General features: G+C 50.8%; 1 protein-coding gene across 2 annotated transcripts in view; it reads left to right on the top strand.

The window, feature by feature from the left end:
* Positions 1 to 27,387, top strand: part of NRP2 (neuropilin 2) — a 145,029-nt gene that overhangs the window by 103,309 nt on the left and 14,333 nt on the right. For both annotated transcript variants that reach the window (XM_083154117.1, XM_083154118.1), the window contains exons 14-15: positions 4,559 to 4,655; positions 7,515 to 7,553. In XM_083154117.1, coding sequence (XP_083010243.1) covers positions 4,559 to 4,655; positions 7,515 to 7,553 — 136 coding nt within the window. The remainder of the gene's footprint in view (positions 1 to 4,558; positions 4,656 to 7,514; positions 7,554 to 27,387) is intronic.

Below are 27,387 nucleotides of genomic sequence, written 5' to 3'. Positions count from 1 at the left end.
ACGGATAATGCCCGTGGGTAATGGGAGCTGATTGCCTATTGCAACGATGCTTGCACTACATGCGGTGCACACGCTCCCCTGCGTGCAGTGTCATTCTCATACAGTGCACACGCTCCCCTGCGTGCAGTGTCATTCTCATACAGTGCACATGCTCCCCTGCATGCAGTATCATTCTCATACAGTGCACACGCTCCCCTGCGTGCAGTGTCATTCTCATACAGTGCACACGCTCCCCTGCGTGCAGTGTCATTCTCATACAGTGCACACTCTCCCCTGCGTGCAGCGTCATTCTCATACAGTGCACACGCTCCCCTGAGTGCAGCGTCATTCTCATACAGTCCACACTCTCCCCTGCGTGCAGCGTCATTCTCATACAGTGCACACGCTCCCCTGCGTGCAGTGTCATTCTCATACAGTGCACACGCTCCCCTGCGTGCAGCGTCATTCTCATACAGTGCACACGCTCCCCTGCGTGCAGCGTCATTCTCATACAGTGCACATGCTCCCCTGCGTGCAGCGTCATTCTCATACAGTGCACACGCTCCCCTGCGTGCATCATTCTCATACACTGCACATGCTCTCCTGCGTGCAGCGTCATTCTCATACAGTGCACACGCTCCCCTGCGTGCAGAGTCATTCTCATAGTGCACACGCTCCCCTGCGTGCAGAGTCACTCATACAGTGCACACGCTCCCCTGCGTGCAGCGTCATTCTCATACAGTGCACACGCTCCCCTGCGTGCAGCGTCATTCTCATACAGTGCACACGCTCCCCTGCGTGCAGCGTCATTCTCACAGTGCACACGCTCCCCTGCGTGCAGCGTCATTCTCATACAGTGCACACGCTCCCCTGCGTGCAGCGTCATTCTCATACAGTGCACACTCTCCCCTGCGTGCAGTGTCATTCTCATACAGTGCACACGCTCCCCTGCGTGCAGCGTCATTCTCATATAGTACACACGCTCCCTTGTGTGTACTGTTACTCTCATACGGTGCACACGCTCCCCTGCATGCAGTGTCACTCTCCTTTGGTGCACATGCTCCCCTGCATGCAGTGTCACTCTCCTTTGGTGCACATGCTCCCCTGCATGCAGTGTCACTCTCCTTTGGTGTACACGCTCCCCTGCATGCAGTGTCATGTTCATACGTCGCACACGCTCCACTGCGTGTACTGTTACTCTCATACTGGTTTCTGGGCGTCATATAAATAAGTCCTATTAACCCTGCAGATTAACAATGAGAATGTTTGTGAAACCAATGAGAATGAAATGGGAATGGCGGGGCAGATAATCCAACATTCCAGGTGTTCAGGATAACATCTCACATTCCAGGTGTTCAGGATAACATCTCATAGCTGCTCTTCCATAGGTAATCATACATTATGGAGGCAAATTAATTATCTGTCCCAAACTCTAGTGATCCAGCGCCCCCAGTGGTCGCCATCATGAATCACATGTAATGTTTTGTTTTAGAAAGCAACATTGTTTTTTAGATTTTTGTGGGCAACATTTTTTACATACTTGCCTACCTGCCCCTATCCATGAGGGAGAAAATGCTCTGTTCCTGGGCTTCCCTGGTAATGTATGATTGCCAGCACCTGTGGTGACACCTCTCTTATCAGTTACTTAGCTCCCCACAGGTGCTGGCAATCCTACATTATCCATACCTCCCAGCATGCCCCTCTCCAGGAGGACACAATGCTCTGCTCCTGGGCTTCCCTGGTAATGTATGATTGCCAGCACCTGTGGTGACACCTTTCTTATCAGTTACCTAGCTCCCCACAGGTGCTGACAATCATACATTATCCATACCTCCCAGCATGCCCCTCTCTATGTGGAACACAATGCTCTGCTCCTGGGCTTCCCTGGTAATGTATGATTACCAGCACCTGTGGTGACACCTTTCTTATCAGTTACCTAGCTCCCCACAGGTGCTGGCAATCCTACATTATCCATACCTCCCAGCATGCACCTCTCCAGGAGAACACAATGCTCTGTTCCTGGGCTTCCCTGGTAATGTATGATTGCCAGCACCTGTGGTGACACCTTTCTTATCAGTTACCTTGCTCCCCACAGGTGTTGGCAATCCTACATTATCCATACCTCCCAGCATGCCCCTCTCCAGGACACAAAGCTCTGTTCCTGGGCTTCCCTGGTAATGTATGATTACCAGCACCTCTGGTGACACCTTTCTTATCAGTTACCCAGCTCCCCACAGGTGTTGGCAATCCTACATTATCCATACCTCCCAGCATGCCCCTCTCCAGGACACAATGCTCTGTTCCTGGGCTTCCCTGGTAATGTAGGATTGCCAGCACCTATGGTGACACCTTTCTTATCAGTTACCTAGCTCCCCACAGGAGCTGGCAATCATACATTATCCATACCTCCCAGCATGCCCCTCTCCAGAGGACACCATGCTCTGCTCCTGGGCTTCCCTGGTAATGTAGGATTGCCATCACCTGTGGTGACACCTTTCTTATCAGTTACCTAGCTCCCCACAGGTGCTGGCAATCATACATTATCCATACCTCCCAGCATGCCCCTCTCCAGGAGGACACAATACTCTGTTCATGGGCTTCCCTGGTAATGTATGATTGCCAGCACCTGTGGTGACACCTTTCTTATCAGTTACCTAGCTCCCCACAGGTGCTGGCAATCATACATTATCCATACCTCCCAGCATGCCCCTCTCCAGGACACAATGCTCTGCTCCTGTTCTTCCCTGGTAATGTATGATTGCCAGCACCTGTGGTGACACCTTTCTTATCAGTTACCTAGCTCCCCACAGGTGCTGGTAATCATACATTATCCATACCTCCCAGCATGCCCCTCTCCAGGAGGACACCATGCTCTGTTCCTGGGCTTCCCTGATAATGTAGGATTGCCAGCACCTGTGGTGACACCTTTCTTATCAGTTACCTAGCTCCCCACAGGTGCTGGCAATCATACATTATCCATACCTCCCAGCATGCCCCTCTCCAGGAGGACACAATGCTCTGCTCCTGGGCTTCCCTGGTAATGTAGGATTGCCAGCACCTATGGTGACACCTTTTGTTTAACCAAAGGGAATTCCAGCAGCAGTGTCCCTCCTGGAGGGGGTCATATTGGGAGGTATGTGTCACTACAGCCGCAGCGCAGAGGATGGGTGAGTCGTCGTTACTGCATCGGTGCCATTTTTCAAGGCTGGTGCGCAGGGCTGTGGAATACCTAAAGAGGGGTGTGTGTGTGTGTGTGTGTGTGTGTGTGTGTGTCTACAGTCTGAATCATCAGTAAGTTCCCTACTTCTAGAAATAAGATTGCTATTTCTGGGAATGTTCCGTCGGCGCGACTTCATTATATTCTCCTGGATATAATTAGTGTGGAGAATTCAGATTACACTGTTTGAATCCTGATTAATCCTTCAGAGCGTTTAGTGTCAGTAAGCGCGATGTGATGCGTGGCTGTTCCCGCCTCAGTGTGTCCGCCATCAAACTGCGGGGTCTGTGATGTTAAGCTGGCCATACACCTACAGATTTATTGTCAGATCCGGCTGGTTGGAACAATAACCTGGCATTAAGCTGGCCATACACCTACAGACTCACGCAGAGAGTGTGGCGCAGACCGTAGTGCTGACGCAGAGAGTGTGGCGCAGACCGCAGTGCTGACGCAGAGAGTGTGGCGCAGACCGCAGTGCTGAAGCAGAGAGTGTGGCGCAGACCGCAGTGCTGACGCAGAGAGTGTGGCGCAGACCGTAGTGCTGACGCACAGAGTGTGGCGCAGACCGTAGTGCTGACGCAGAGAGTGTGGCGCAGACCGCAGTGCTGACGCAGAGTGTGGCGCAGACCGTAGTGCTGAAGCAGAGAGTGTGGCGCAGACCTGACGCAGAGAGTGTGGCGCAGACCGCAGTGCTGACGCAGAGAGTGTGGCGTCTTGTTTCCTGTATGTGTGCGTAGTAGCGCTGTCAGTCTCTGTGCGCTGCTCCTTTAATGCTGGCCGTGATTGCATTGATTATTGAAGAGGCGACTGCAGTAACGAGCGAGGAAGTGCCCCGGTGCTGGAACCAAATTGCATTTTAAATTCTAATTGTGTAGCTCTCAGCCAGGGTGGACGTGCAGCTAATGTGCAGCGGCTGCCGTGTGCTTGTCTCCGTAGCCACTAGCAACACAGCTGCGCTCAGCACTCACGGAACCCTGGACATGAATTATGTACATAATGCAGCTACGTCCTCCCTGAGCTGTGTGTAGTGGGGATGAGCCCCCGTCAGGGTGGGGGCGGGTGGTACATGGGGGGGGGGGGGGGCAGTGTAATGGCAGTCTGCTGGGAACGGTCTATGCAGATATAATATATGGTACCACGTAGCCTCTGTCCACAGATTAACCCCTCCTCTGCATGTTATACCCACCGGTACTGCCCCCCCCCCCCCCCTCGGTGATTACAGTGAGGTGTGAGTGTGATCATTATGATCCTGCTGAAACACGTTGTGCAAGGCTACTACGGGACAGACCTGCCGACGGAATCAGCCCAGTGACGACGTATTCTGCCATTATGATAATTGGTTGGCGTTCCTTCTCTCCGCAGGTCGTCATAGATGGTATTGTCGGCCGAGGGCAGTCCGGAGAGATCGCTGTGGATGACATTCGTATAGATAACAACATCCCACTGGAACATTGCATGGGTGAGTGACGTCCAGTCATGCTGATACCTGGGGAGCAGAACAGGCTCCTAGGGTTGTAGGGTGTTGTGCCTACCGCTCTCTACAGTACAGGAGTGTCTGATGTTATTAGGGAGTGTGAGAGGAAGCGCTGGGACCCTACACACCCATAACCTGCCCCTCCTGCAGGACCGCACAAGCTCTCCATACAGTGACTGGCTGCAGGCTGAGAGGCAGGTAGAGCTGCTACACTCTGATTGGTGGATAGCTCCACCCACCAATCAGCATGCTGACAGCTAACCTCTGTCTGGCTGCAGGCTGGGAGGCAGGTATAGAATGCTGCACTCTGATTGGTGGATAGCTCCACCCACCCTCCAATCAGCATGCTGACAGCTAACCTCTGTCTGGCTGCAGGCTGGGAGGCAGGTAGAGCCCCTGCACTCTGTGTTACTGTCACCCGCCCCTGCTCGGAGGCCCCTACATTTGTGAGACCCATGGCAGCTGCCCAGTGAGTGTGATATTGCTGCCCACCCAATACATAAGACATCGTCCTCTCAGCCGTACCTATGGGATTGATATGAAATCCCGGCGTTCAAAATCCCAACGCCGGAATCCCGACAAGGGGAGGTCGTCGATCGCCCCCCCCTTGCGGGCTCGCCACACTAATTTATTCTCCCTCTGTAGGTGTCGTGGACACCCACGGAGGGAGAAAGTGTCGGGATTTGAACTGCATCCCGTACCTATGTAGTAACCTGTCACTAACCTCACAGCATACAATCCCGGAGATGCTGGAGACGGTAATTTGTTCATGTACAGTGACATCATACTGTATACATATGTCACAATCTGCCTTATTGTTATAATGCTGCTGACTACACAACAAGGACGGCTGTGTGCGGCGCGTCAGCATCACAATGACCGCACACGAACATGTATAGACCCAGGCAACAAGACGTGTGTGGGCGCCACCATAAGACTATTCCGTGGCGTTCTGTGGTACAGTCCCTGGCTGTGGGCACTGTCAGGGGAGGTGGCAGCATATAGCATCTCCCTGGTTGTTGTGCCCACACACTGCCCATCCCTAACGCCAGGCACTGGGCAGCTCCCGAGCTGTCAGATGTCTCTAATACGGCATAAAGGAGATTATCCTGGAACGTCACAATTGGTAATAGAGCCGTCAGCACAGGCTGGAGATAATTCCAGGATGGATGCTGCGTTTCCATCATTGTCACTATTCACTGACTCGTATAAGTGGGATTCGCGGGATCTGGACCAGAAAATGACAATTTAGAGGAATAATTGTGACTTTGGTGAAGGATGCTCCATTAAATGGGCACAGATCCTGTCATTGAGGGGAGCTGAGTAATGTGTCCCAAACTCCAGATCACAGCCTCTTCTATACACAGATCTGTCACCTGGGGGGCGGACGGTGGGTGTCCGCGCCAACGCAGCATTGGCAGAGACATATCGGAATTCCCTGCAGCTGACTATATATATATATATATATATATATATATATATATATATATATATATATATATGCGCGCAGATTAGCCGGGAGATGACTCGTGTTACTCCAGTTAGGGGTGAGGGGGCATGTAGTTACAGACAGAAAGGTGTGGCCTGTACAGTGGGGATGTGATTGGATAGGAGAGGATATGTGTGGCCTGTATAGTGTGGATGTGATTGGATAGGAGAGGATATGTGTGGCCTGTATAGTGTGGATGTGATTGGATAGGAGAGGATATGTGTGGTCTGTACAGTGGGGATGTGATTGGATAGGAGAGGATATGTGTGGCCTGTATAGTGTGGATGTGATTGGATAGGACAGAGGATATGTGTGGCCTGTACAGCGGGGATGTGATTGGATAGGACAGAGGATATGTGTGGTCTGTACAGCGGGGATGTGATTGGATAGGACAGAGGATATGTGTGGTCTGTACAGTGGGGATGTGATTGGATAGGAGAGGATATGTGTGGTCTGTACAGTGGGGATGTGATTGGATAGGAGAGGATATGTGTGACCTGTACAGTGGGGATGTGATTGGATAGGAGAGGATATGTGTGGTCTGTACAGTGGGGATGTGATTGGAGAGGATATGTGTGGTCTGTACAGTGTGGATGTGATTGGATAGGACAGAGGATATGTGTGGTCTGTACATTGGGGATGTGATTGGATAGGAGAGGATATGTGTGGTCTGTACAGTGGGAATGTGATTGGATAGGAGAGGATATGTGTGGTCTGTACAGTGGGGATGTGATTGGATAGGAGAGGATATGTGTGGCCTGTACAGCGGGGATGTGATTGGATAGGACAGAGGATATGTGTGGTCTGTACAGTGTGGATGTGATTGGATAGGAGAGGATATGTGTGGTCTGTACAGTGGGGATGTGATTGGATAGGAGAGGATATGTGTGGCCTGTACAGTGGGGATGTGATTGGATAGGAGAGGATATGTTTGGCCTGTGCAGTGTGGATGTGATTGGATAGGACAGAGGATATGTGTGGACTGTACAGTGGGGATGTGATTGGATAGGACAGAGGACATGTGTGGCCTGTACAGTGTGGATGTGATTGGATAGGACAGAGGATATGTGTGGTCTGTACAGTGCGGATGTGATTGGATAAGAGAGAATATCTGTGGTCTGTACAGTGTGGATGTGATTGGATAGGACAGAGGATATGTGTGGACTGTACAGTGGGGATGTGATTGGATAAGAGAGAATATCTGTGGTCTGTACAGTGGGGATGTGATTGGATAGGAGAGGTTTCTGAAGGTTATGCTGCTGGTTCTGGAATTTGATTGGCTCACCTATTATATGTTATAGATTACACACATTAGGTTTGTAAGATTGTAACACGTCTTTGTTTTCCTGTTCTAGAACCCATCACTGCGTTCCCCCAGCCCACTGTATATCCAGGTATGCATCTTTTATAATGACATTTATACACTGTTATATAACTATGTAATATTCTGATGTAATAAGGGTATAACATGCATTCACCGGCCCCGTGGCTCCTGCACAGCCGTAGACAAAAGAAAGGGCCCTGGAGCTCATGTTCCTGTATCTCCGATCCCTACATATCCCATGTTCCTGTATCTCATGTTCCTGTATCTCCTATCCCTACATATCTCATGTTTCTGTATCTCCTGTCCCTACATATCCCATGTTCCCGTATCTCCTGTCCTTACATATCCCATGTTCCCGTATCTCCTGTCCCTACATATCTCATGTTCCCGTATCTCCTGTCCCTACATATCCCATGTTCCTGTATCTCCTGTCCCTACATACCTCATGTTCCTGTATCTCCTATCCCTACATATCTCATGTTCCTGTATCTCCTGTCCCTACATATCCCATGTTCCCGTATCTCCTGTCCCTACATATCCCATGTTCCCGTATCTCCTGTCCTTACATATCCCATGTTCCTGTATCTCCTGTCCCTACATATCCCATGTTCCCGTATCTCCTGTCCCTACATATCCCATGTTCCCGTATCTCCTGTCCCTACATATCCCATGTTCCCGTATCTCCTGTCCCTACATATCCCATGTTCCCGTATCTCCTGTCCCTACATATCTCATGTTCCCGTATCTCCTGTCCTTACATATCCCATGTTCCCGTATCTCCTGTCCCTACATATCCCATGTTCCTGTATCTCCTGTCCCTACATACCTCATGTTCCTGTATCTCCTGTCCCTACATATCTCATGTTCCTGTATCTCCTGTCCCTACATATCCCATGTTCCCGTATCTCCTGTCCTTACATATCCCATGTTCCCGTATCTCCTGTCCCTACATATCCCATGTTCCTGTATCTCCTGTCCCTACATACCTCATGTTCCCGTATCTCCTATCCCTACATATCTCATGTTCCCGTATCTCCTGTCCCTACATATCTCATGTTCCCGTATCTCCTGTCCCTACATATCCCATGTTCCCGTATCTCCTGTCCCTACATATCCCATGTTCCCGTATCTCCTGTCCCTACATATCCCATGTTCCCGTATCTCCTGTCCCTACATATCCCATGTTCCCGTATCTCCTGTCCCTACATATCCCATGTTCCCGTATCTCCTGTCCCTACATATCTCATGTTCCCGTATCTCCTGTCCTTACATATCCCATGTTCCCGTATCTCCTGTCCCTACATATCCCATGTTCCCGTATCTCCTGTCCCTACATACCTCATGTTCCTGTATCTCCTGTCCCTACATATCCCATGTTCCCGTATCTCCTGTCCTTACATATCCCATGTTCCCGTATCTCCTGTCCCTACATATCTCATGTTCCCGTATCTCCTGTCCCTACATATCTCATGTTCCCGTATCTCCTGTCCCTACATATCTCATGTTCCCGTATCTCCTGTCCCTACATATCTCATGTTCCCGTATCTCCTGTCCCTACATATCTCATGTTCCCGTATCTCCTGTCCCTACATATCTCATGTTCCCGTATCTCCTGTCCCTACATATCTCATGTTCCCGTATCTCCTGTCCCTACATATCTCATGTTCCCGTATCTCCTGTCCCTACATATCTCATGTTCCTGTATCTCCTATCCCTACATATCTCATGTTCCCGTATCTCCTGTCCCTACATATCCCATGTTCCCGTATCTCCTGTCCTTACATATCCCATGTTCCCGTATCTTCTGTCCCTACATATCTCATGTTCCCGTATCTCCTGTCCCTACATATCTCATGTTCCCGTATCTCCTGTCCCTACATATCTCATGTTCCCGTATCTCCTGTCCCTACATATCTCATGTTCCCGTATCTCCTGTCCCTACATATCTCATGTTCCCGTATCTCCTGTCCCTACATATCTCATGTTCCCGTATCTCCTGTCCCTACATATCCCATGTTCCCGTATCTCGATCCCTACAGACCTCCTGTCCCTGTATATCCTGGAACAGTACAAGGGAAGGGTGCCTGGACTGCGCTGGATCGCAGACCCTCGTGGTTAGCCATATAATAATGGGCACACATGTGTAGTGGTGATTGTGGAGACACCAGATTCCAAATTGGTAGGATGATATGTGATGTAGATTTTGGGTCACGGAATCCGACACGTGTCACGTCTCCTGTCTGCCACTGGAAGCACCTTGGAGAGCGATAAACAATCCATCAGCTCCTGCGGTCTCCTGCACAGTCTATGAGACACAGTTAGAAGCTGATTGGTATCTTTGGATGACTTTATCTCTCTCTAAGGCCTGATGCACCTCCCCTTTTGCACCTGGCTGTAATAGCTTTGCTTCATTGTCACATTAACCTCTATGACTCAATACTAATGCTGCACGCCAGCTATACTGATGTGTGATCTGATATGTACTAAGCCTGGAGAGAGACAAACCGCTCCCAGCCGCTATGTTACAGTCTGTGTTCAATGACAGTTAGGAGCTTATAGTTGGTACTTTATCTCTCTCCAAAGCTTAGTACATAGACAGCAGATGGCGTACGGAGATCTGACCGTATTTATGTTCTTTGGTTACAATGCATATCTGTCACTGTTATATCACATTATGTCTATGAGCACTAATCGCACCAAAACCAATTATATGCCGCCCTATTATAATATTACCGCTTCAGTGGACAAAGCTCGAATGTAAATGTCATTTCTGTGTACAGTTATGTGGCAGGTATACGTATTGTCCAGGCCCAGCGTCTATCTGCCCGCGGGTCACCTGGTATACGTATAAGTATTGTCCAGGCCCAGCGTCTGTCTGCCCGCGGGTCACCTGGTATATGGATATAGATATTGTCCAGGTCCAGTGTCTGTCTGCTCGCGGGTCACCTGGTATACGTATAAGTATTGTCCAGGCCCAGCGTCTGTCTGCCCGCGGGTCACCTGGTATACATTTAAGTATTGTCCAGGCCCAGCGTCTGTCTGCCCGTGGGTCACCTGGTATACGTATAAGTATTGTCCGGGCCCAGCGTCTGTCTGCCCGCGGGTCACCTAGTATATGGATATAGATATTGTCCAGGTCCAGCGTCTGTCTGCTCGCGGGTCAACTGGTATAAGGCTATAAGTATTATACAGGCTCAGCATCTGTCTGCCCGCGGGTCACCTGGGATACATATAAGTATTGTCCGGGATCAGCGTCTGTCTGCTCGCGGGTCACCTGGGATACATATAAGTATTGTACAGGCCCAGCGTCTGTCTGCTCGCGGGTCACCTGGGTTACGTATAAGTATTGTCCAGCGTCTGTCTGCCCATCTGGTATAAGGCTATAAGTATTGTCCAGGCTGTCTGCCCATCTGGTATAAGGCTATAAGTATTGTCCAGGCTCAGCGTCTGTCTGCCCGCGGGTCACCTGGTATACGTATAAGTATACCAGGTGACCCGCGGGTCACCTGGTATATGGATATAGATATTGTCCAGGCTCAGCGTCTGTCTGCCCGTGGGTCACCTGGTATACGTATAAGTATTGTCCGGGCCCAGCGTCTGTCTGCCCGCGGGTCACCTGGTATACGTATAAGTATTGTCCGGGCCCAGCGTCTGTCTGCCCGCGGGTCATCTGGTATAAGGCTATAAGTATTGTCCAGGCCCAGCGTCTGTCTCCCCTCGGGTCACCTGGGATACATATAAGTATTGGTAAGGCCCAGCGTCTGTCTGCCCGCGGGTCACCTGGTATAAGGATATATATGTTTTCCAGGCCCAGCGTCTGTCTGCCCGCGGGTCACCTGGTATGAGGATATATGTGTTGTCCAGGCCCAGCGTCTGTCTGCCCGCGGGTCACCTGGTATAAGGCTATAAGTATTGTCCAGGCCCAGCGTCTGTCTGCCCGCGGGTCACCTGGTATATGTATAAGTATTGTCCAGGCTCAGCGTCTGTCTGCCCGCGTGTCACCTGGTATAAGGATATATGTGTTGTCCAGGCCCAGCGTCTGTCTGCCCGCGTGTCACCTGGTATAAGGATATATGTGTTGTCCAGGCCCAGCGTCTGTCTGCCCGCGGGTCACTTGGTATAAGGATATATGTGTTGTCCAGGCCCAGCGTCTGTCTGCCCGCGGGTCACCTGGTATAAGGCTATAAGTATTGTCCAGGCCCAGCGTCTGTCTGCCCACGGGTCACCTGGTATATGTATAAGTATTGTCCAGGCTCAGCGTCTGTCTGCCCGCGGGTCACCTGGTATATGTATAAGTATTGTCCAGGCTCAGCGTCTGTCTGCCCGCGGGTCACCTGGTATATGTATAAGTATTGTCCAGGCCCAGCGTCTGTCTGCCCGCGGGTCACCTGGTATATGTATAAGTATTGTCCAGGCTCAGCGTCTGTCTGCCCGGGGGTCACCTGGTATATGTATAAGTATTGTCCAGGCCCAGCGTCTGTCTGCCCGCGTGTCACCTGGTATAAGGATATATGTGTTGTCCAGGACCAGCGTCTGTCTCCCCTCGGGTCACCTGGGATACATATAAGTATTGGTAAGGCCCAGCATCTGTCTGCCCGCGGGTCACCTGGTATGAGGATATATGTGTTGTCCAGGCCCAGCGTCTGTCTGCCCGCGGGTCACTTGGTATAATGATATATGTATTGTCCAGGCCCAGCGTCTGTCTGCCCGCGGGTCACCTGGTATATGTATAAGTATTGTCCAGGCTCAGCGTCTGTCTGCCCGCGTGTCACCTGGTATAAGGATATATGTGTTGTCCAGGCCCAGCGTCTGTCTGCCCGCGTGTCACCTGGTATAAGGATATATGTGTTGTCCAGGCCCAGCGTCTGTCTGCCCGCGGGTCACTTGGTATAAGGATATATGTATTGTCCAGGCCCAGCGTCTGTCTGCCCGCGGGTCACCTGGTATAAGGCTATAAGTATTGTCCAGGCCCAGCGTCTGTCTGCCCGCAGGTCACCTGGTATATGTATAAGTATTTCCAGGCTCAGCGTCTGTCTGCCCGCGGGTCACCTGGTATATGTATAAGTATTGTCCAGGCCCAGCGTCTGTCTGCCCACGGGTCACCTGGTATATGTATAAGTATTGTCCAGGCTCAGCGTCTGTCTGCCCGCGGGTCACCTGGTATATGTATAAGTATTGTCCAGGCCCAGCGTCTGTCTGCCCTGTCTGTCAGGACACGATTCCTGGTGCTCCGCCCCCACTCCTGCTCCCGGAGAGGATTGTACTATAGTCGCCCAGTAATCCTCCATCTAGCCCGGTAGAATGTAAGTTACTGTCCCAGTATATCCGTATCGCTCGGCTGCCCCAGTGATATCATGGTCATAGCAGCTGTGCCTTATCGCTGGAAGCCCCGTGGTATGTGTACAGGGGTCATAGGCAGCTATTTATCATTGAGTGATAAAACTCATTCTCCAGCCAATCAGCTCCCAACTGCCTTTTTTTCAAACATAACAGGAGCTGATTGGCTGGCCATTTATAATAGGAAATGCGATTTCTATCACTTATTGATAAATATTATTATTATTATAATTATAATTTTATTTATAAGGCGCCACAAGTGTTTCGCAGCGCCGTACAAAGGAACAATACAGGGAGACAAAACTTGGCATAACATTGAATAAATAACAGAAATACAGTACAAATAAAGAGCGCCACAGATCAATACACATTACAGCTTGGATATAAGTAGTGAGGACTCAATCAACATACAACTAGAGGCTTGAGGCCAATGATGGAGATGAGTATGCGGACGAAGATGGTCACTGAGTGTTGGAGTATAGGAGAGCTGTGAGTGACATGTGAAGGGAAGAGGGCTTTGACAACAGGAGGGAAGAGGGCCCTGCTCAGAGGAGCTTACAATCTAGTAGGAAGGGGAGACAGACAGATTACAAGAGGTGCAAGCGAGGGGGTGGTGGTTAGATAGCAGGATGTAAACAGGCAAGGGGTCGGAGAACCAGCTAGTTCACGCAGTGGAAGGGTATGCTTTGATGAATAGGTGAGTTTTCAGTGCCCGTTTGAAGCTTTGCAAGGTCGGGGAGAGTCTAATGGAGCGAGGGAGTGCGTTCCACTGAAGGGGTGCAGCACGGGCAAAGTCCTGTACTCTAGCATGGGAAGCAGTGATCAGGGTGGAGGAGAGACGACAGTCGTCAGCCGACCGTAGAGATATATGGAGCAATGGAATTAGAGTTGGCCCTGTATGTGAGTGTGAGGTGTTTGAAGAGGATTCTGTAGGGGAATGGGAGCCAGTGCAGATTTTGTTGAAGGGGAGTGGCAGAATTAGAGCGGCGGGAGAGGAAGATAAGCCTGGCTGCAGCATTGAGGACAGATTGGAGAGGAGCCAGTTGGGCTTGAGCGAGGCCGGTGAGGAGAACATTGCAGTAGTCGAGCCGTGAGATGACCAATGAGTGGATGATCAGCTTAGTTGCACTCTGTGAGAGAAAGGGCCTGATGCAAGCAAGGTTGCGTAACTGGAACCGGCAAGAATGGGCTAGGGCTTCGATGTGGGGTGCAAAGGAGAGGGAGGAGTCAAGAGTGACACCCAGGCAGCGGAGTTGGGGAACAGGGGAGATGATGGTGGTGTTAACAGTGATAGAGATATTAGTAGGGGGCATAGCTCTGGGTGGGGGAAAGATAATGAGTTGGGCTTTGTCCATATTCAGCTTCAGAAATCGCTCAGACATCCAGGTGGAGATGGCAGAGAGGCGGTTGGAAACTTGAGAGAAAACAGTGGGGGACAGATCAGGAGAGGTAGATTTGGGTGTCATCTGCATAGAGGTGATATTGGAAGCCAAAGGAGTTAATGAGTGCACCCAGAGAGGAGGTGTACAGAGAGAACAGAAGGGGGCCAAGGACGGAACCCTGAGGGACCCCGACAGGAAGGATGGAAGGTGGTGTGGTGGAGGGTAAATAGACCCCATAATATACAGTATATATATATATATATATATATATATATATATATATATATATATATATATATATATATATATATATATATATATATACATACATACATACATACATACATACATACATACATACATACATACATACAATGTGGTCACTAGCCATAGGGCACCCCAAAACTAAGAAAGTTGAGTGCCGATCATTGTGGTCACATTCTCTCATGCACCCTGTTTTAACCTATAGTGCATAGCTTATGTTAACCATTTCCATAGATGATTAGTGACAGGTGTGTTGGTAACTGCTCACCTATAACAAGCACTCGGGAGGCAATGTGAATGTGAAAACAACGGTCTGTATTAAGATACAATCTTTAGGGGTTTGACCCCCTCCATCAGGTACAGACTCAGCCGTCAAACCCTGAAAGCTTGTATTTAATACAGACCGTTGTTTTCACATTTACATTCCCTCCCGAGCGCTGTTCTTTGGTAGAGATATGCATTGCTTGTTCGGGCACCGGGGCCAGTTGTTCTGCTTTTATATGGAGCACTGGCTGAATTGGAATTATATATATATATATATATATATATATATATATATATATATATATATATATATATATATATATATATATATATATATATGACAGGCCGGCACTCCACTGTTGTGGGGACAGTTACTTGCCCAGGTGCCCTCCAAGGTGCAGAGATCTGCGCAGATAGGTATAGACTGATAGCGGCGGCACTCACAGGACTTTACAGAAAAAAGATAGTCAGACGACTTTGGGGTTCAGGTTCAACGTTTCGGTCCCACGGACCTTTATCAAGGGGATGCAGTTGATTTGCCGGCGGTCGGGATCCCGGCGGTCGGAATCCCGACACTGGAATCCCGACCGCCGAAATCCCGAAACTTTCTCCCTCCGTGGGTGTCCACGACACCCATAGAGGGAGAATAAAATAGCGTGCCGAGCGTAGCGAGGCACCGGGCCCGCTGCGTGGCGAGCGCAGCGAGCCCGCAAGGGGGGGCGATCCATGTCCCCCCCTTGTCGGGATTTCGGCGGTCGGGATTCCAGTGTCGGGATTCCGAACGCCGGGATCCCGACCGCCGGCATATCATATCGGATCCTTATCAAGAACTCATTGTGTACAAGTGTCAGAGCACCACATTTATACCTACTCCCTAAGTGATATGGTTCACTTACCTCCTGCCCACACACGCGGCCTGCACGTCCGTTCTCGCACTGAATAGATGACGTCAGACTGGTCAGTCACAACGGAGCTGCGAGCAGCAGTCTCAGCTGCTGGATTGGGTCCACCCACTTGGGGGCGCGACCGTTCTCTGTTAGGCTGGACGCTGCCCCTCTCACAGTCATACGTCCAACTATGCGCCGATGTTCAGGCGGCTTGCCTTACGTTTCTATGGGAACCCGGAGGCACTGTGAATACAAAAACATATTAAGTGACAGCATATACAACACATTTGAACAAAACACCTATTGCTAGTGTGAAGCATGTAAGATATGCTGACAATTTAGACATGTATTACAGACTGACATATATGAAAAGACAGACAGACAAAGTTAAAAGCAGAAATGGGGTTTCTGGACCCCTGTCGGCGCAGTACTGAGTTGTAACAAATACAGCTCAGGCTGTGCGGCTCCAATTGATGTTGACTCTAAATGTATATGTAATGAACAATGCGACCGAGCTAAATCCCTACATGTGACTACTGGGCAGAGCTGTGTGTGTGCTACTGATGTCTTGTGGTATGGACTACACTGTAGTTGAAACGTTGAACCTGAACCCCAAGTGGTCTGACTATCTTTTTTCTGTGAAGTCCTGTGAGTGCCGCCGCTATCCGTCTATATCTCTCCTCTCTCTCTATCTATCTATCTATCTATCTCTATATATATATATATATATATATATATACCTATATCACTGTTATATCTGAGTGAGACCACCCCAATGTACCTCGCTTTCAGCTGTGTTTCACAAACAACAGCTAGGAGCTGATTGGCTGGTGTGTTCTGATACATCTGCGCCATTACTTACAATAAGCAATGTTTTACTGGCACGCAGGACATGTTGTTGCACTGAATTGGCTCCTTATTATATATAATCAAAGGCTAAAGCTGCTCCTCACCTCTATAGGAGGAATTCAAGTGTTTTGCGCACCATTAGATGGCGCCCAAAGGAGCAGTTTTGCTTTGTTTGCGTGGCATGATGATGGGCTGGTAACTAGTATATATAACATACACTCTGGCGCATAATGAGGACACGACGCACAGTTACTGGAATGCAGTATAGTACATTGCACCAGCTCAGCTGGATCCTGCCTGCAGACACCCTAACCCAGCAGCTACACCCCACGCCTCCCCCTTCATTAGCATTTTGTTTTTCTCCTTCAAATGCTCCTAAAGCAAACAAGAGCAGCGGCCAAGACCATTGCTGAATATTTGCTTTTGCTCCAGGCCTGGGATAATCAGCACTTGTGCAATCGCCACCTCTCCCCCTGTGTCTGTCCGGCCTGTCTGCTGCTCATTGTGTTTATCAGCAGTATTTGATTTGTGTGGACGGCGGACGGGGGTCACTCGCTGGTGGGAAAGCGCAGTAATCCGCTGCCTGGCAGTGGCTGGCACCTTATGTGGCTGCTCTGGTTCCTGATCGCCTCCATTTCTGCTCTCAGTGTTTATCAGTATAATGCTGAGCGCCGGCCAGTAATAACATCGCAACGCTTTGGCTGGAGCTGGAGGATAATTTGTTCTCCCAGAATTATTCTGGTAGTGACCGCTGTGGCGGAACAGAACGGGTCAGGGTGATTATATATCAGCGCGTTCCGGATAATTGTTATTTTACCCCTTCCTACTCTCCATTCGCTACACAGAATATCCCTCACATTTCTATAAAGTGGGGAGCGGTATCAAATCTCAGAGAAATGTAAAGTGGAGACGTCGCCGATAGCACCCAGCTTCTGTCTTGCTGTGCTAGACAAATGACAGTTAGGTGCTGATTGGTTGCGATAGAGAACTTCTAAACTTTAGCTCTCCAAGATTTGATACATCTCCCCCTATATAGCGAGGGTACTCTGTATATAACACACAGTTTGCCAGTTACTATTAGGGGTATCCTAGGCAGTTCCAGACTTCTAGTGCGCGTCGGATCTCGCTTGTGCCAGTTGGCTACTGACCGGTGAGCGGCAAGACTTGTCCTTATGTAATGTGGGCACGGTCAGCGTGGCATTAGCGGGATGAATTCCGCACTGCGCTGGACTTTTCCCGCCTGTATCTGTCATACTATGATGTCATAACAGCGGGCTCCAGGACTGGAGATTCTTAAGGGTACCACTCGCCCACCTTGGATTATGGCACTGCGCTATCAGATGCAGTATTTCCAACCACACCCAGAAAACGCCATGTCTCTGGCCCAAACGCTGGCTGCCAATGCCAAGTGTTTGCATTTTAATACACAATATACGATTGTGCACCTTCAATGTAAACGCTACACAGGCGCAGTTGGCAGATAATCACTAGCAGGCCATGCTGAATTATTCCCATTGTACGCCATCTGCAAATTACACATTCAGTGTTTCACCATGGTCCATCAGCCCCCCCCCCCCCCCCCCGTAACAGGGCAGTCGGCAGACCGTGATTCCGTAGGTATGACTGGGATGTGCATATGCTGTATGCAATAATATAATTACTGCCCTGGCGTACGCCGCCGGCGCAGGTAACCACAATGCTGCTGGAATACAAGGTTATCCTTGGGGCAGTCTTTGCGGTTTTAGTCTCATTCTAGTAAATGCAGCTGAGGTTCCTCTATTCCCCGTCCTGTTAATCTTTTCCCCACATTGTTGTCTGTAATTAATATCTATGAGCTGCTCCAGTTTTGGAGGGAAATTGTTTTATGTTAGAAAGCGGCGGTGTCTTTGGTGCAGGGAATAGGCCAGTGGTTCCCAAACTGTGTGCCGTGGCTCCCTGGGGTGCCTCGGGACACTTACAGGGGTGCCCTCGGTTTGTGGTCCAGGACCAACTCAAATTATGTATGGTTTCTTATTTATGGACAAAACCAGTGCTGGCGGCTGCCAATCAGAGAATACGTACAAACAGAAGCAAATCCTGCCCGTCCCCACGTAACTGACCCTAATCATCACAAATAAACACAATTCACTGGGGGGGAGGGGGGGGGGGGGCTAGGGGTGCCGTGAAAACTTTCAGATACTCTAGGGTGCTGTTATTCAAAAAAGGTTGTGAACCCCTAGAACAAGGCGTCGCAGGGCTGAGGATGTTCTCCTGTGTATCAGCCTGCAGAACACATCCTCGCCCCCCTGATGTATCACTAGTTACACAGAGGTTGACGTACCCTTGAGGAGGGAGGAAGGTGCCTGTTCTGGTTAGGCTGAGGGATTAGTAGAGTACTGCTGAGCGGGCTGCGGACTTATCAGCATGATGAGGGATTCGGGCTGACTCTGCGGTATTGGAGACAGCTCGGACCTGCCTGCGGGTGACCTGGTATAAGGATATAGGTATTGTCCAGGCCCAGCATCTGTCTGCCCGCGGGTCACCTGGTATAAGGATATAGGTATTATACAGGCCCAGCATCTGTCTGCCCGCGGGTCACCTGGTATAAGGATATAGGTATTATACAGGCTCAGCGTCTGTCTGCCCGCGGGTCAACTGGTATATGTATATCAGTATTATACAGGCCCAGCGTCTGTCTGCCCGCGGGTCACCTGGTATAAGGATATAGGTATTATACAGGCTCAGCGTCTGTCTGCCCGCGGGTCACCTGGTAAATGTATATCAGTATTATACAGGCTCAGCGTCTGTCTGCCCGCGGATCACCTGGTATAAGGATATAGGTATTGTCCAGGCCCAGCATCTGTCTGCCCGCGGGTCACCTGGTATAAGGATATAGGTATTGTCCAGGCCCAGCATCTGTCTGCCCGCGGGTCAGCTGGTATAAGGATATAGGTATTGTCCAGGCCCAGCATCTGTCTGCCCGCGGGTCACCTGGTATAAGGATATAGGTATTATACAGGCTCAGCGTCTGTCTGCCCGCGGGTCACCTGGTATATGTATATCAGTATTATACAGGCCCAGCGTCTGTCTGCCCGCGGGTCACCTGGTATAAGGATATAGGTATTGTCCAGGCCCAGCATCTGTCTGCCCGCGGCTCACCTGGTATAAGGATATAGGTATTATACAGGCTCAGCGTCTGTCTGCCCGCGGGTCACCTGGTATATGTAGATCAGTATTATACAGGCCCAGCGTCTGTCTGCCTGCGGGTGACCTGGTATAAGGATATAGGTATTGTCCAGGCCCAGCATCTGTCTGCCCGCGGGTCACCTGGTATAAGGATATAGGTATTATACAGGCTCAGCGTCTGTCTGCCCGCGGGTCACCTGGTATATGTAGATCAGTATTATACAGGCCCAGCGTCTGTCTGCCTGCGGGTGACCTGGTATAAGGATATAGGTATTGTCCCAGGCCCAGCATCTGTCTGCCCGCGGGTCACCTGGTATATGTATATCAGTATTATACAGGCCCAGCGTCTGTCTGCCCGCGGGTCACCTGGTATAAGGATATAGGTATTGTCCAGGCCCAGCATCTGTCTGCCCGCGGGTCACCTGGTATAAGGATATAGGTATTATACAGGCTCAGCATCTGTCTGCCCGCGGGTCACCTGGTATATGTAGATCAGTATTATACAGGCCCAGCGTCTGTCTGCCTGCGGGTGACCTGGTATAAGGATATAGGTATTGTCCAGGCCCAGCATCTGTCTGCCCGCGGCTCACCTGGTATAAGGATATAGGTATTTTACAGGCTCAGCGTCTGTCTGCCCGCGGGTCACCTGGTATATGTAGATCAGTATTATACAGGCCCAGCGTCTGTCTGCCTGCGGGTGACCTGGTATAAGGATATAGGTATTGTCCAGGCCCAGCATATGTCTGCCCGCGGGTCACCTGGTATAAGGATATAGGTATTATACAGGCCCAGCATCTGTCTGCCCGCGGGTCACCTGGTATATGTATATCAGTATTATACAGGCCCAGCGTCTGTTTGCCCGCGGGTCACCTGGTATAAGGATATAGGTATTGTCCAGGCCCAGCATCTGTCTGCCCGCGGGTCACCTGGTATAAGGATATAGTTATTATACAGGCCCAGCATCTGTCTGCCCGCGGGTCACCTGGTATAAGGATATAGGTATTATACAGGCTCAGCGTCTGTCTGCCCGCGGGTCACCTGGTATATGTAGATCAGTATTATACAGGCCCAGCGTCTGTCTGCCTGCGGGTGACCTGGTATAAGGATATAGGTATTGTCCAGGCCCAGCATCTGTCTGCCCGCGGGTCACCTGGTATAAGGATATAGGTATTATACAGGCTCAGCGTCTGTCTGCCCGCGGGTCACCTGGTATAAGGATATAGGTATTGTCCAGGCCCAGCATCTGTCTGCCCGCAGGTCACCTGGTATAAGGATATAGGTATTGTCCAGGCCCAGCATCTGTCTGCCCGCGGGTCACCTGGTATAAGGATATAGGTATTATACAGGCTCAGCGTCTGTCTGCCCGCGGGTCACCCGGTATATGTATATCAGTATTATACAGGCCCAGCGTCTGTCTGCCCGCGGGTCACCTGGTATATGTAGATCAGTATTATACAGGCCCAGCGTCTGTCTGCCTGCGGGTGACCTGGTATAAGGATATAGGTATTGTCCCAGGCCCAGCATCTGTCTGCCCGCGGGTCACCTGGTATATGTATATCAGTATTATACAGGCCCAGCGTCTGTCTGCCCGCGGGTCACCTGGTATAAGGATATAGGTATTGTCCAGGCCCAGCATCTGTCTGCCCGCGGGTCACCTGGTATAAGGATATAGGTATTATACAGGCTCAGCATCTGTCTGCCCGCGGGTCACCTGGTATATGTAGATCAGTATTATACAGGCCCAGCGTCTGTCTGCCCGCGGGTCACCTGGTATAAGGATATAGGTATTGTCCAGGCCCAGCATCTGTCTGCCCGCGGCTCACCTGGTATAAGGATATAGGTATTTTACAGGCTCAGCGTCTGTCTGCCCGCGGGTCACCTGGTATATGTAGATCAGTATTATACAGGCCCAGCGTCTGTCTGCCTGCGGGTGACCTGGTATAAGGATATAGGTATTGTCCAGGCCCAGCATATGTCTGCCCGCGGGTCACCTGGTATAAGGATATAGGTATTATACAGGCCCAGCATCTGTCTGCCCGCGGGTCACCTGGTATATGTATATCAGTATTATACAGGCCCAGCGTCTGTTTGCCCGCGGGTCACCTGGTATAAGGATATAGGTATTGTCCAGGCCCAGCATCTGTCTGCCCGCGGGTCACCTGGTATAAGGATATAGTTATTATACAGGCCCAGCATCTGTCTGCCCGCGGGTCACCTGGTATAAGGATATAGGTATTATACAGGCTCAGCGTCTGTCTGCCCGCGGGTCACCTGGTATATGTAGATCAGTATTATACAGGCCCAGCGTCTGTCTGCCTGCGGGTGACCTGGTATAAGGATATAGGTATTGTCCAGGCCCAGCATCTGTCTGCCCGCGGGTCACCTGGTATAAGGATATAGGTATTATACAGGCTCAGCGTCTGTCTGCCCGCGGGTCACCTGGTATAAGGATATAGGTATTGTCCAGGCCCAGCATCTGTCTGCCCGCAGGTCACCTGGTATAAGGATATAGGTATTGTCCAGGCCCAGCATCTGTCTGCCCGCGGGTCACCTGGTATAAGGATATAGGTATTGTCCAGGCCCAGCATCTGTCTGCCCGCGGGTCACCTGGTATAAGGATATAGGTATTGTCCAGGCCCAGCGTCTGTCTGCCTGCGGGTCACCTGGTATATGTATATCAGTATTATACAGGCTCAGCGTCTGTCTGCCCGCGGGTCACCTGGTATAAGGATATAGGTATTGTCTAGGCCCAGCATCTGTCTGCCCGCGGCTCACCTGGTATAAGGATATAGGTATTATACAGGCTCAGCGTCTGTCTGCCCGCGGGTCACCTGGTATATGTAGATCAGTATTATACAGGCCCAGCGTCTGTCTGCCTGCGGGTGACCTGGTATAAGGATATAGGTATTGTCCAGGCCCAGCATCTGTCTGCCCGCGGGTCACCTGGTATAAGGATATAGGTATTATACAGGCTCAGCGTCTGTCTGCCTGCGGGTCACCTGGTATATGTAGATCAGTATTATACAGGCCCAGCGTCTGTCTGCCTGCGGGTGACCTGGTATAAGGATATAGGTATTGTCCAGGCCCAGCATCTGTCTGCCCGCGGGTCACCTGGTATAAGGATATAGTTATTATACAGGCCCAGCATCTGTCTGCCCGCGGGTCACCTGGTATAAGGATATAGGTATTATACAGGCTCAGCGTCTGTCTGCCCGCGGGTCACCTGGTATATGTAGATCAGTATTATACAGGCCCAGCGTCTGTCTGCCTGCGGGTGACCTGGTATAAGGATATAGGTATTGTCCAGGCCCAGCATCTGTCTGCCCGCGGGTCACCTGGTATAAGGATATAGGTATTATACAGGCTCAGCGTCTGTCTGCCCGCGGGTCACCTGGTATAAGGATATAGGTATTGTCCAGGCCCAGCATCTGTCTGCCCGCAGGTCACCTGGTATAAGGATATAGGTATTGTCCAGGCCCAGCATCTGTCTGCCCGCGGGTCACCTGGTATAAGGATATAGGTATTATACAGGCTCAGCGTCTGTCTGCCCGCGGGTCACCCGGTATATGTATATCAGTATTATACAGGCCCAGCGTCTGTCTGCCCGCGGGTCACCTGGTATATGTAGATCAGTATTATACAGGCCCAGCGTCTGTCTGCCTGCGGGTGACCTGGTATAAGGATATAGGTATTGTCCCAGGCCCAGCATCTGTCTGCCCGCGGGTCACCTGGTATATGTATATCAGTATTATACAGGCCCAGCGTCTGTCTGCCCGCGGGTCACCTGGTATAAGGATATAGGTATTGTCCAGGCCCAGCATCTGTCTGCCCGCGGGTCACCTGGTATAAGGATATAGGTATTATACAGGCTCAGCATCTGTCTGCCCGCGGGTCACCTGGTATATGTAGATCAGTATTATACAGGCCCAGCGTCTGTCTGCCCGCGGGTCACCTGGTATAAGGATATAGGTATTGTCCAGGCCCAGCATCTGTCTGCCCGCGGCTCACCTGGTATAAGGATATAGGTATTTTACAGGCTCAGCGTCTGTCTGCCCGCGGGTCACCTGGTATATGTAGATCAGTATTATACAGGCCCAGCGTCTGTCTGCCTGCGGGTGACCTGGTATAAGGATATAGGTATTGTCCAGGCCCAGCATATGTCTGCCCGCGGGTCACCTGGTATAAGGATATAGGTATTATACAGGCCCAGCATCTGTCTGCCCGCGGGTCACCTGGTATATGTATATCAGTATTATACAGGCCCAGCGTCTGTTTGCCCGCGGGTCACCTGGTATAAGGATATAGGTATTGTCCAGGCCCAGCATCTGTCTGCCCGCGGGTCACCTGGTATAAGGATATAGTTATTATACAGGCCCAGCATCTGTCTGCCCGCGGGTCACCTGGTATAAGGATATAGGTATTATACAGGCTCAGCGTCTGTCTGCCCGCGGGTCACCTGGTATATGTAGATCAGTATTATACAGGCCCAGCGTCTGTCTGCCCGCGGGTCACCTGGTATATGTAGATCAGTATTATACAGGCCCAGCGTCTGTCTGCCTGCGGGTGACCTGGTATAAGGATATAGGTATTGTCCAGGCCCAGCATCTGTCTGCCCGCGGGTCACCTGGTATAAGGATATAGGTATTATACAGGCTCAGCGTCTGTCTGCCCGCGGGTCACCTGGTATAAGGATATAGGTATTGTCCAGGCCCAGCATCTGTCTGCCCGCAGGTCACCTGGTATAAGGATATAGGTATTGTCCAGGCCCAGCATCTGTCTGCCCGCGGGTCACCTGGTATAAGGATATAGGTATTGTCCAGGCCCAGCATCTGTCTGCCCGCGGGTCACCTGGTATAAGGATATAGGTATTGTCCAGGCCCAGCGTCTGTCTGCCTGCGGGTCACCTGGTATATGTATATCAGTATTATACAGGCTCAGCGTCTGTCTGCCCGCGGGTCACCTGGTATAAGGATATAGGTATTGTCTAGGCCCAGCATCTGTCTGCCCGCGGCTCACCTGGTATAAGGATATAGGTATTATACAGGCTCAGCGTCTGTCTGCCCGCGGGTCACCTGGTATATGTAGATCAGTATTATACAGGCCCAGCGTCTGTCTGCCTGCGGGTGACCTGGTATAAGGATATAGGTATTGTCCAGGCCCAGCATCTGTCTGCCCGCGGGTCACCTGGTATAAGGATATAGGTATTATACAGGCTCAGCGTCTGTCTGCCTGCGGGTCACCTGGTATATGTAGATCAGTATTATACAGGCCCAGCGTCTGTCTGCCTGCGGGTGACCTGGTATAAGGATATAGGTATTGTCCCAGGCCCAGCATCTGTCTGCCCGCGGGTCACCTGGTATATGTATATCAGTATTATACAGGCCCAGCGTCTGTCTGCCCGCGGGTCACCTGGTATAAGGATATAGGTATTGTCCAGGCCCAGCATCTGTCTGCCCGCGGGTCACCTGGTATAAGGATATAGGTATTATACAGGCTCAGCATCTGTCTGCCCGCGGGTCACCTGGTATATGTAGATCAGTATTATACAGGCCCAGCGTCTGTCTGCCTGCGGGTGACCTGGTATAAGGATATAGGTATTGTCCAGGCCCAGCATCTGTCTGCCCGCGGCTCACCTGGTATAAGGATATAGGTATTTTACAGGCTCAGCGTCTGTCTGCCCGCGGGTCACCTGGTATATGTAGATCAGTATTATACAGGCCCAGCGTCTGTCTGCCTGCGGGTGACCTGGTATAAGGATATAGGTATTGTCCAGGCCCAGCATATGTCTGCCCGCGGGTCACCTGGTATAAGGATATAGGTATTATACAGGCCCAGCATCTGTCTGCCCGCGGGTCACCTGGTATATGTATATCAGTATTATACAGGCCCAGCGTCTGTTTGCCCGCGGGTCACCTGGTATAAGGATATAGGTATTGTCCAGGCCCAGCATCTGTCTGCCCGCGGGTCACCTGGTATAAGGATATAGTTATTATACAGGCCCAGCATCTGTCTGCCCGCGGGTCACCTGGTATAAGGATATAGGTATTATACAGGCTCAGCGTCTGTCTGCCCGCGGGTCACCTGGTATATGTAGATCAGTATTATACAGGCCCAGCGTCTGTCTGCCTGCGGGTGACCTGGTATAAGGATATAGGTATTGTCCAGGCCCAGCATCTGTCTGCCCGCGGGTCACCTGGTATAAGGATATAGGTATTATACAGGCTCAGCGTCTGTCTGCCCGCGGGTCACCTGGTATAAGGATATAGGTATTGTCCAGGCCCAGCATCTGTCTGCCCGCAGGTCACCTGGTATAAGGATATAGGTATTGTCCAGGCCCAGCATCTGTCTGCCCGCGGGTCACCTGGTATAAGGATATAGGTATTGTCCAGGCCCAGCATCTGTCTGCCCGCGGGTCACCTGGTATAAGGATATAGGTATTGTCCAGGCCCAGCGTCTGTCTGCCTGCGGGTCACCTGGTATATGTATATCAGTATTATACAGGCTCAGCGTCTGTCTGCCCGCGGGTCACCTGGTATAAGGATATAGGTATTATACAGGCTCAGCGTCTGTCTGCCCGCGGGTCACCTGGTATATGTAGATCAGTATTATACAGGCCCAGCGTCTGTCTGCCTGCGGGTGACCTAGTATAAGGATATAGGTATTGTCCAGGCCCAGCATCTGTCTGCCCGCGGGTCACCTGGTATAAGGATATAGGTATTATACAGGCTCAGCGTCTGTCTGCCCGTGGGTCACCTGGTATATGTAGATCAGTATTATACAGGCCCAGCGTCTGTCTGCCTGCGGGTGACCTAGTATAAGGATATAGGTATTGTCCAGGCCCAGCATCTGTCTGCCCGCGGGTCACCTGGTATAAGGATATAGGTATTATACAGGCTCAGCGTCTGTCTGCCCGCGGGTCACCCGGTATATGTATATCAGTATTATACAGGCTCAGCGTCTGTCTGCCCGCGGGTCACCTGGTATAAGGATATAGGTATTGTCCAGGCCCAGCATCTGTCTGCCCGCGGGTCACCTGGTATAAGGATATAGGTATTGTCCAGGCCCAGCATCTGTCTGCCCGCGGGTCACCTGGTATAAGGATATAGGTATTGTCCAGGCCCAGCATCTGTCTGCCCGCGGGTCACCTGGTATAAGGATATAGGTATTGTCCAGGCGCAGCGTCTGTCTGCCTGCGGGTCACCTGGTATATGTATATCAGTATTATACAGGCTCAGCGTCTGTCTGCCCACAGGTCACCTGGGATACATATAAGTATTGTCCGGGCCCAGCGTCTGTCTGCCCGCGGGTCACCTGGTATACGTATAAGTATTGTCCAGGCCCAGCGTCTGTCTGCCCGCGGGTCACCTGGTATACGTATAAGTATTGTCCAGGCCCAGCGTCTGTCTGCCCGCGGGTCACCTGGTATATGTATATCAGTATTGTCCAGGCCCAGCGTCTGTCTGCCTGCTGGTCACCTGGAATGAAGCTATAAGTATTGTCCAGGCCCAGTGTCTGTGTGCCCGCGGGTCACCTGGTATACGTATAAGTATTGTCCAGGCCCAGCGTCTGTCTGCGTGTCACCTGGTATACATATATGTATTGTCCAGGCCCAGCGTCTATCTGCCCGCGGGTCACCTAGTATATGGATATAGGTATTGTCCAGGCCCAGCGTCTGTCTGCCCGCGGGTCACATGGATATAGGTATTATACAGGCCCAGCGTCTGTCTGCACACGGGTCACCTGGTATGAAGCTATA

The sequence above is a fragment of the Crinia signifera genome, chromosome 7 (genome assembly GCF_055691185.1).
Source record: "Crinia signifera chromosome 7, ASM5569118v1, whole genome shotgun sequence".
NCBI lineage: Eukaryota > Metazoa > Chordata > Amphibia > Anura > Myobatrachidae > Crinia > Crinia signifera.
Note: the sequence above shows the minus strand (reverse complement) of the source record. Positions and strands in the feature narration are given on the sequence as shown.